The sequence below is a fragment of the Condylostylus longicornis genome, unplaced genomic scaffold (assembly GCF_029603195.1).
Source record: "Condylostylus longicornis isolate FDR11 unplaced genomic scaffold, ASM2960319v2 ptg000802l, whole genome shotgun sequence".
Classification (NCBI taxonomy): domain Eukaryota; kingdom Metazoa; phylum Arthropoda; class Insecta; order Diptera; family Dolichopodidae; genus Condylostylus; species Condylostylus longicornis.
The window spans coordinates 1-10382 of record NW_026578747.1 but is presented as its reverse complement, the minus strand read 5'-3'; the positions used below and the strand labels follow the sequence as shown (position 1 = coordinate 10382).

Below are 10382 nucleotides of genomic sequence, written 5' to 3'. Positions count from 1 at the left end.
GCGATAACATTTCATCGCAAAACTCGACAAATCGATTGTTCTTCTTGGGACGCAAATTCGATGATGTTTGAATGTTTCGTCGAAGCTGAATGAACTGCAGTTTTTCTTATTTTGAGTCACTCCAAGAAATGATAGAAGAGGCACTCCAGTAGATTTCCATTCTAAAGGAAAGAGTTAACAGGAAAAAAACGACGGGAATTTTCACCTTTAACGGGCTTGTCCAAATCCTGAAGGCCTGAGATAAAATCGACTTCACAGATTCATCATGCTTCGTCACTCACATGCCACGTATCCGTTGTGTCCACCAGCAATTAGAGCTCCTGCAACGTGTGCAAGGCCGTATCCAAGACAACAGTCTGAAAAGATAATTAATGACACAGAGTCGAGATAATGACGCACGGTTCGACTCTGTCTTGTTTACCGAAGTCCGTTGGCATCGCGCAATGACATTCATGATTCATATCGTGCGTTCGATAAAGGAAAGCCTTTTCCGTAGAAGCGTTAAAAGTTGGTCTGTCATGAAACGATGAAGATTGTTCAAGTAGTGCACTCACCGTTTTCTCAGGAGTCGATCCACCAAATGTGCGACTAGAATTTCGGAGTGAATTGGTGGCAACGCAGGACGTCCCTCGTGATCCTGGCGGGTTAGAAGACTCAAGCGAATCTCTTTCGGAAGCAATCGAAATAAGCGTTCAGATTCGTGCGTTAATCCATGAGGAGGTTGAGGGTCGAGCGGGTCAATTAAATTAGGTCCAAAGCAAGGGGAACACGATAGCCTTTCCGTTAGTTCTTCCATCAGAACTTGAAGCTGGAAGAAAAACGATTGAAGATCCGAACAATAGAAATGATACTCTGACCTCAGGAAGAGATTCAACCAGATTCTCAGACATCAGAATTGTCCCTGAACGCTTTCCCAAAGTTTCAGCACGGAAACTAATGATATTCGCCATTTTTTCAACAATTGCTTGCAAACTTAAATTCATCTGATGTGCTTCTTCAGCTATAATGGAGACGGTTGGTCTCGTTACGAGCGCTCCCTCCAACGTTAGAATTGAAGATCCCCCTCGTAAGAAATGATAATATTTTTTCGACGAAACAGAATCAGTAGCAATATTTCCTGGAATTCACAAAAACAAGAAAGGTTAAGAGTGAGTTATCCGTTATTGCCCTCACCTATCAGCTCAGTCGAAATTCGTCTTGCTGTGTCAAATCCTAGTGTTGTAGGGAGATATTCAGGTAAAAAAATATCACCGCCAACGCTATGCGGTACAGCAATGATTCGTGTGTTGCATTTCAATCGAGCGGCAGTTTCCGCTAGCTTAGAAGCAGCTAACAAATCCTCACGGCCAGCGTAGATAACCAGACCATCGATAGAGATGCTTTTCAAGACGTTCACTGCTTGTTCCAATTGAGCCGTATGGACAGCAAGACTACGAAGAGGGCGATAGCTCAATGCTTCACACCCTCCACGATTCAGATACAACGGTAGATCAGCCCCGCCATCGCCTAGAAGAACAACCTCGCCCTTCAGCAATCCAATAGGTCCATCAGGAAACCCGAAGAGCTGAGCAGGAGGCAAGTTGGATGCAGCCGAAGGATGCTGCGGGGACGCTGAAGAGAGATAACGCAACTGAATCCGTTTTTCGGGCTGTTCTGGAAAGAGTGTTAGTTTTTGTGTATTTACCTGAAAGCTGAACGATTTTAGAGGGTTGACAAAACTTCTTGAGAAAATGGAACAGCCCCACAGTGATGTTGTGGAGGCCAGATGAAGTCGTTTCTCCACCAACTAAAATTGCGATTCTCAAGGGGGGGAATTTTCGAACTTCAGAATCAGACAATGATGCACACGAGGTCTTACTCTGGTTGGTTAAACCAGAGATGTTCTGTACAATATCAATGACATGACGGGACGTTGTTGCTAGGTGAGGAAATTCGGATGACAAAACAGTTGTAGACGCTGGATCTTGAAGCAGAGGTGCAGAATCACGTGAGACGCCGTAGCAACTGCATGAATCTTTTCTAGCAGATGCAAGCTTCGATAAGGGCGCTTCTGGAGAGGCCTGAGTTTCACGCTCCTCGACAGGAATTTCTTTTGAATCATTTTCAGGAAGATTCTCGTTCTGATCAAGATCCTGTAGGGAATGCGAGGAGTGAGACGAGACTACTGAAGCTGTTGAGGGAGATTGGGATAAGAGACGCTGTGAGTTAATATTTGTTGCTGAGATACTGTTCTGCACTGGAACAAATCTGAATGGCGCGGTGTCAGGGAGGGTAGATTTAGTATCCTGTGGTGGCAAGACTTCCGCCAATTGAAACACATTCGTGATGTTGATTGAAGAGTCTCTTCCGCAGCAGCGAGAAGCTGGAGAGTGATTTGCTTGATGTGCTTCATGAGAGTGAATTGAGTCCGTCGTTGAGTCTCGTAACCATGCATCTACAGAATTACGGTGGAGTGATTCGATCTCTTGTGGTTGGCTTTCGAAAAGTTGTGGCAGCGCAGGGATGATGCGACAACGTTCTTGTTCAAGAGGTGATAAACACGTGCGTCTCTCCCCACACATCTTCGTGTTTTCAAAACATGGAAGTACAGATAAAGGTTCAAGGAAAACAGTGACTGAAAAAGTGAAGGTATGCATTAACAACGGACGAAATGACGATTTTGTAATCCATGGTCTTGGTTTCTACGAGAATCACGTCTTGGATAGAAACGGGCATCCATTTGTGAAATAGCTTGTTGTGGAGGAAAATCGCGAGAACGTCTCTGCCTATTAAAACTTTGAGGATGCATTGGGGGTGGCGGTTTGAAGTCTTCATCGATGAAGGGGATTGGAGGCGGACATTCCACTCGATGTGAAATGAAATGGTGAGGATCCTACAAAGAGATAACAGTGTTTGTTTCAATTTTTGATGGGAATGAGAATTCTTTGAAGATGCTCACAGAGATTGAAGTACTTGAGATAAAGACAGGCTGTACAGGCGAGAAATTGGTGGCAAAATTATTATTCTTCGAAGGTTGAAACAAATTTCCAAGTAAAGAAATAAAATTTAGAACGACCCTTCTCGAACCCCAAAGAATCAAAGCATTACGTTTGGCATCCAACCTGTAGAAACACACCAAATGAAAACATCACCAAACAATCTAGTGATTGACTTACCAAACGGAATAAACGCCAGAACGTTGAGAAATTTCCTTTAATCGAGCTGTTTTGTCTGTTTCAAGTGACGCTTTCGTTAACTACAAGACGGGAGGGAATGGAGCAATCATTGCTTTGGTTTTCTCACTTCATCAATAAAAACTTCTTGAAAAACAACTTCTAATTCCTCCTTAGCAAAATTAATCTTTCGGTAATCTGGTCCATAAACTCGAATCCGTCTTGTCCCACAATCATCTGGTAGAACACGCAGCTCAACCTGTCAATCAAGAGAAACCTCTGATCAGATCAAGAAATTGAATGGAGATGTTTTTAAGAATTACTGATATTGAGAGTTTTCATTGATTACCTGCAACTCTCTTGCCGCTCTGCTTAGTTTCTCTCCTTGTCGTCCAATCATCAGTCCTATCACGCCCTCGTCTACTGCAAATTCAATCATGCGCGTTTCTTGGTAAGACTCGCGCCTCTCTGATGGCCAATAACTCAACAATCATCGCATTCTATAGAAACCGACCTGCAAGTAGTTTCAGTCGCCTCTCTCTTCTGTCTTGATATTGATGCAGCTTCAGTGTCTTATGCAGACTCGATAAAACCTGCTTTGCCCTGAGGGGAAAACCGTATCGTCAACTTTCTTCTTCGACTTACTGAGAGACAGATGAAGGAGTCCCAACAAGAATCACTTTCAGCGAACTCATTGACTCTCGATTCAAAGAGACCTAGAGATAGAAGGATCATCAATGATATCCGCATGGGATCCTCCAGTGGACACTTCAACAACTCACTTTCAAGAGCTGCGATTTTGTTTTCATGTTTTCAAGGTGAGACACCAAATTTGGTTCCGCCTCTACAAAATCCTTCGGATCGATTGTCCATTCCACTGAATTCCTCACGACGCCAATTTCAGCCAACGTTTTCATTTCCTCCAAGGAACGCAGAGACGACTGTGAGACGACGAGTACGTCGCCAGACTGGTTCACTGCTTTGGTATCAAACGCGACATGGACGGATACGCCGTCGTCCGAAACTCCCGTGACTTGCGCGGGTTTCCAATACGGACGACGTTCGTCGACTCGTACTTCGACCAGAAACTCGTTTTGTGGAACCAATAGATCAGATCCACTTTGCAATGGAGGAAGCCGTACACATTGTAATGGAAGGCGAAATGGTTCCGAGAGATCAGAAAGCTGCACCAGAACAGACTTCGCGTTGGAGTCTACAAGTCGATCATACCGACGTGTGATCAAGATATGTAATCTGTTAATCGCTCGTACCTTCAGTATCCAATGATTCTTTTGGGACAGACGTCACTACTTGATCATTCTTCTTCGGAAAATCGACATCAATGACGATCGCTTCATACCAACAACTCTCATCACGATCCACAACCTCTTGTGTTCTGCAGATTTCAACAATTGAAGGTCCTTCTACGTCGAACTGATACGGAAAATTCGTTGGGACTTCTAGGGAACCGAATGAATTAGTTCTGGATTTGGGACTGTACATATGGATTGTATCCGGATCATCTATATTGAACACTTGTGGCTTGCGTGGATTCATGTTTTGGTGATTTACAAATTCCCTCATCAGTTCCATGAAACCGATCCCATTCCTAATTGTCCCTTCAGACGTTCCAATCAGTCAAAAAAACGAGTTCTTCACCAAACATGCAAGAATTCAACTTTTGGCTCTATTTGAATTCTCCCTTTAAATAACGATCCTTTAAGTCAACATAGCGCTTCCAATTGTTTCTAAAATCAAAGTGTCATCCATCTAGGATTCCCACCTTGTTTACTTCATCTGATACATAAAATTCTCTTACTGAATCCACTTCAGTTCACTCTCATGGAGTGCTCTGACTTTCTTCACTGGTGAGCCAACATAAAGAAAACCACTTTCTAAGATTTTTCCGGGTGGAACGAGAGATCCAGCTCCGATTATTGTGTTTGAAGGCACGAGTGCCCCTGATCAACAAATGGTTCATCAAACATTGATGGTTTATCGAATATTGAATATTGACATCCACTCACTATCCATGATCATCGATTTCATGCCAACTAAGACGTCGTCCTCAATAACGCATCCATGCAACATTGCAAGATGTCCGACGGACACTCGAGCGCCGATCTGGAAACATCAGGCCTGTGATTCACTTTCTTGTCATCGATCACGTACTTTTGTAGGAGCTCCAGAATTCGGTCCTTCCCAATCTCCCGTAACGTGAACAACTGATCCATCTGAGAGTTGGGACAATGAATAGAGCGGGTATCTTGGCATTATTCATCTACCTTGAATATTCGAATTTTCACCAATTTCAATTGAGTTGACATCTGAGACAATCCCAATTGTATTCTACTAACGATACTTCATACCTCCCCGTAATACAACATTCGGCCAGATTCCAACGTGATCTGCAAATTGAACATTTCCAATAATTGTGGCTGTTGGATGAATGAAACAACTTGAAGAAGAGAGTGTTCTTCTTGTCAATAAAGAGGCGCATTTTGGAAAAACCTTTCCTAACATTTGGTTCATGATTCTGTGACTCGGCGGTCTAAGAGAGAGAGTCTGTCGTTTTGTTTGTTCGTCTTAGCGCTAAAAACTATCAGCAAATAGAAGGCGCAGCTGCAGAGATCTTCGGGTACAGCTCAGCGCATTCCTTTCCGACAGGTCCCGTGATTGCCGACCCTTTCATTTCTCCCTTGGGATTGACAATAACACCAGCGTTGTCTTCAAAGTAGATGAAGACGCCCTCTGGTCTTCTCCAAGCCTTGCGTTGTCGGACAATAATTGCTGGGTGGACTTTCTTTCTCAATTCGGGCTTTCCCTTCTTGACAGTCGCGAGCACCATATCGCCGAGAGATGCAGCGGGGAGCCGATTGAGACAGGCACCAATTCCCTGAAGACGTGAAACATATCCGCAGTAAAGAACGAAGAACATAATTGAATAAACAGAAACATTCCTACCTTAACGGCGATGATGTAAAGATTCTTGGCGCCACTGTTATCACAGCAGTTGATGAGCGCACCAACGTTCAAACCGCAGGTAACGCGGGATTTGTTGCCGCCTGCTCCTCGACCTGAAGGCAAAGAGATGATCACAAGGAAGGCAGAGCGATGATCGAATATAAGGAATTGTGGGCATTCGCTCACCTCTCTTCATGTTTCTGTAAAGACGGACTCTAGTCTTGGACGCTGCCTGTCGGACCAGAAGTTTGTGTTGTTCTGGGACCACAATTCCTGTCAATTGGGACAGTCAGTGGCCCAACTTCAGCAGGACTATCGTAGACTGGTGGGAGTTGTTTTGTTGTATGTATCAGATGTTTCACAAAAACAGAACAAATTATAATTGTTGCGCACAAAATCTTCAAGCAGGATTAAGTCCATAGATTGAGTCCCACTACAAGGAAAAGACAAACAAAACGATTGCACGATTGAACGCGTGAATTCGCACTTACTTGATTCCTTCTCTTTCATTAAATTTTCGTAATACTGATAAATAATAGAGACAGCAAGAAGGATTCCAGTGCCGCTTCCAATAGCTCCAAGAAAATCGGCCAGAATCGTAAGAACGCCAACAGCCATTCCTCCAAAAGCCGCCGCAGTCGGAATGTACCGATTCAGCACAGACACCATGGATGTATCTCGATGGCCTTTAACGACAACATTTTGTTCTCTCAGGGACTTTGCAACGTCCTTGGGAGAATTTCCAGAAACAGAAATCCAAGTCTTTGAAAACAACGCACACGTCACCAACACGAATACGATGTAAACCAAAGCATGAAGAGGATCGTGGACTGAAATGGACACATTTATCATAGCAATGGTACACAGACCTAATAATAATAACAGCAGACTTACAGACGGCCCCAAGTGAGAATGGAGGTGAAATGTAATACGCGATTCCTCCAACTGGAATGGAAGGTCCACCGGCTTCAGTTTCTTGCCATTTTCCCAACATTCCAACGATGAGATTCGAACGGAATTTGCTGTAGAGAATTTGGGAGAAGAAGTAGAGATTTGAGACCAAAGCAGTTTGTAGAATGATTGGAATCGAAGATGTGTAGAATAATTTAATTGGATATGAGGCTGTTTGTCCACGAATTCGTTGATTTTTGATGAGAAGATCAACGCGAAATCCCTAAAGGTAAAAAAATACGAATATCACGAACAGTTGACGTACTTGAAAGTAAATGACGACGAGGAAAATCGCGGCTGTAGCAAGCAGATTCATCAGATTTGCACCCGAAGATCGATAGAATGCTTCACGGATGGCGACAAACTTATTGGACTTCGTGAAAAGAAGATGGAAGGCTGCAACAACTGCTCCCTCAAATTCCATACCACGGGCAGTCGTGACTTGAGTCGGTGAAAAAGCCTTAGAATAAAGAAATGTATGGGACAGAAATAAACAACAAAAAAGTACCTTCCAGAAAATGCGTTCACAAATGTTACAAGCAATGAACAAGTTTGTTCCACCGTCGCCAATTCCGTACCCCTTTGATAAGATTTCATCGAGTAGTGTTAGTACGACACCAGCAGCTGTGAGTTGGAGAACGATTAGAACGGCATTCCCAGCACCAAGTTGATTGAGGTCACCATACATTCCAGACATGACGTAAGCAATCGCTTCACCGAGGGTAAAAACAAATCCAAGAACTGAATAAAAGGTCAAAAAATAGAGGGAGTAGTAGGAGATGTTGGGGCTCATAAACAAACCCTAAACGTAAAATTATACGGAATACACCGAGAGAACGATGCGTGGCAATAATTGAACTTACATTTTTGCAGCGTGTTGAAAAGTTGTTTGTCTTCCTTAAGATTTCCATCGTAGTCAATCAACTTTGATCCAGCTAATAATTGCATCACCATCCCAGCTGTCATTAAAGGAGCAACACCAAGCTCCATTAGTGTCCCTCTATTCGATGCCAATATGACTCGAACCCAATATAAAGGATCAGAGGCAGAATGAACAGCAATTCCAAAGATAGGGATTTGCGAGCAAACCAAATAGACGAAAAGGCACCCAATAGTCCATAACGCTCTTTCCTTGAATGCCACCTGATAAAAAATGTTGTGAATTGCGTCTTCAACGATTGGTAGATTTTTAGCGACATGCGCGAGAGACAAAAGAGGCTCTTACCTTGCGCTCAGGCGAAGTGACTTCAGGGCATAGTGGAGCAATATAGCGTCCTAACTCGATCAAGCGGACTGAAACAAACGGAAATAGAAGACGAGGAAATAGTGAGGAATTTCTTACATCTTCTCCCCATATTTCAAATAAAACAAAGCTTTGTTGGTCAGGAGAAAAAATCACGGCAGCAGTAAAATAATGCCCCCTCAACTAGGGCTCAACGATTATGTTGCCTCTTTGAATTAATTGTCTTCAATTTTGCTGCCAATGAGTAGTCCTTGTCTGGATTGACTGCACACAAGCAGCTGACCACGACAGTTGTGAGAAGGGAAAAGTTTTGCTTAAACAAAAAAGCACGACATGACAGTTCTTCATTATCGCGTGTTTGGTTTCAAGTTGTCGCTCTTCACCTGCGCAACAATTTCATCTAATCCAAACTGTTTGCAAATTTTATCCAGAGAAGCAGAAAGAAGAAATTCGTGTCTTACACGAAAATCTCGTGATTTTCGAACATCATCTCCTTCTTGGATAATTTCTCTCGGGCTGGGATCCCACGGGGTGAAATATTCTTGGGATGATCGAAAAGTCTGTTCGTCGCTCGCCAAATCGACACTCCGTCCACCAGTCGAATGCTGGAGTGGTTTATCTTTGGTTGACGCTTTGAAAGGGACCGACGATGCGACATTCTGTCGCCTAACAGACGTACTCGGCGTTCCAATTGAAGTGAGATCATGAAGTGCCGTCGCTCGCGTGGAGACTGAACCTCGTTGAATCGCTCCCCTGCTTTCGTGTTTGCGTTCTGGTGACTGCGTTTTTTCGGGTGCTGGATCCTGAAGTGGAGCAGCAGTAGCTTCGCGTGTCGCGGCTGAAATTGTGTTTCCGTTACTCAGAGCTTCCAGGATTTCTACCAATTTTTTTTCCTGCTCCAATAGATGATCCTTTTGGGTCTGTTGAAGCAAACTGAGGGATCTCTGGGGCGTTCCCTCCGCTGTGTTCATGGGTGTGATAGCTTGGGCAAGAGCTAAGGATCTTGTTCGACACAACAGCAACTCTTGGACGACCGTAAGACGGAACGCTTCGTCTGGTGTATTCGGCGGTGTGCCTTGTTCTCCAACTTGATCATCGCGATTCGGCCAGAAAGACGGATGAATAGTTTGGATGAAGCGCTGAGCCTTCGAAATCGCCGCAACCTGCTCTTCTAACTGAGCAACTGTATTTTGGACATGCGCAATACAAAATTCCAGCCTGCCAGAAACACGTTCCAAGTGTTGCAATCGGATCAATACACCTCGACGTTTTCTTTTATCGCGACCGACAGCGTCTGAGCTCTTCTCGCCGGTTGGTGATGTGTTCGAAGATGAAGATCCGTAAGTTCTTTCAGTCGAATAGTCACGGAACAAATTCGTTGAGAGCTTCCTCATTGCATTGGACATTTGGGAAAGCGACCGTCGGCGATCGTCACTCTGAAGGCTTGGAGCGACGCGGTCTTGAGCGACATCCCTCTGCCGTTCTGGGAAGGCTTCAACCCGCGCGATTGTTGGTTCGTCTCCCGACGACTCTCTCGAATTCAAGTCGACTGCGACGTACACATCGCTTTTGGGACTTGATGCATCAGTCCATAGTTCACCTCGTTCTCCTTCTTCGCTCGATTGGGACTCTTGCGTCTTCGTTGGTTGCTCGCGTTCTTGTGGCCAACCGAAAGACTGGGAATTTCGAATTTGTGGAATCTTGTCGTACGGCTTTGTAGGATCCTTCCATTCGTCAGCCACCTGGAAATGATCAGAATCAGCAAAGAAGACAGAAATTACCCAACAAACCTTCTCTAATGGACCGCCTTTGAACGAAAGAAAGAACGGAAGCTCAGGTCTCGGTAGGGCAGGCTGTTTCTTCGCAGAGCCAATACCGGAAGCAGGCGTTGAGGGAGAAGAGCTGCTTGCCACTTCATAGGCAACGAACTCCCGGCTTGGTGCTGAAATAATGTCATCGAGAATATCAATATTATAACCGTAATCTACAAAGAAGAACAGGGTCAGTACGAGAGCGGAAAGTCTCTTACCGTGACGAAACACCGATGCTTCATCCATTTTCAGGAAGTCATT

At 44.3% G+C, this 10382-nt stretch overlaps 2 protein-coding genes across 2 annotated transcripts; both read right to left on the bottom strand.

Moving 5' to 3' along the window:
- Window positions 1-273: 273 nt before the first annotated feature.
- Window positions 274-2561, bottom strand: LOC129618281 (uncharacterized). Its single transcript, XM_055533072.1, has 6 exons — window positions 1859-2561; window positions 1174-1653; window positions 858-1117; window positions 555-808; window positions 422-513; window positions 274-356 (listed from the first exon to the last, which is right to left on the bottom strand). Exons 1-6 carry the CDS (start codon window positions 2559-2561, stop codon window positions 274-276), a joined length of 1872 nt encoding a protein of 623 aa, XP_055389047.1.
- A 2406-nt stretch (window positions 2562-4967) lies between these two features.
- On the bottom strand, window positions 4968-8422 carry LOC129618280 (protein transport protein Sec61 subunit alpha-like). Its single transcript, XM_055533070.1, has 8 exons — window positions 8410-8422; window positions 8293-8360; window positions 7931-8210; window positions 7576-7808; window positions 7333-7527; window positions 7011-7290; window positions 6608-6946; window positions 4968-5113 (listed from the first exon to the last, which is right to left on the bottom strand). The coding sequence occupies exons 1-8, from the start codon at window positions 8420-8422 to the stop codon at window positions 4968-4970; spliced, it is 1554 nt and encodes a 517-aa protein (XP_055389045.1).
- Between the last annotated feature and the right edge of the window lie 1960 nt (window positions 8423-10382).

Bases quoted from the DNA above. Each gene is read 5' to 3' on its own strand.
- LOC129618281 (XM_055533072.1), bottom strand. From the start codon at position 2,561: ATGTGTGGGGAGAGACGCACGTGTTTATCACCTCTTGAACAAGAACGT. The intron at 1,654-1,858 runs GTAAGACCTCGT...CACTCTTTCCAG, and splicing joins CTCTGGTTTAACCAACCAGA to AACAGCCCGAAAAACGGATT. The intron at 357-421 runs GTAAACAAGACA...TTATCTTTTCAG, and splicing joins CGCGATGCCAACGGACTTCG to ACTGTTGTCTTGGATACGGC.
- LOC129618280 (XM_055533070.1), bottom strand. The intron at 7,809-7,930 runs GTAAGTTCAATT...CCTTTTATTCAG, and splicing joins TTTCAACACGCTGCAAAAAT to TTCTTGGATTTGTTTTTACC. The intron at 6,947-7,010 runs GTAAGTCTGCTG...TGTCCATTTCAG, and splicing joins ATTCTCACTTGGGGCCGTCT to TCCACGATCCTCTTCATGCT.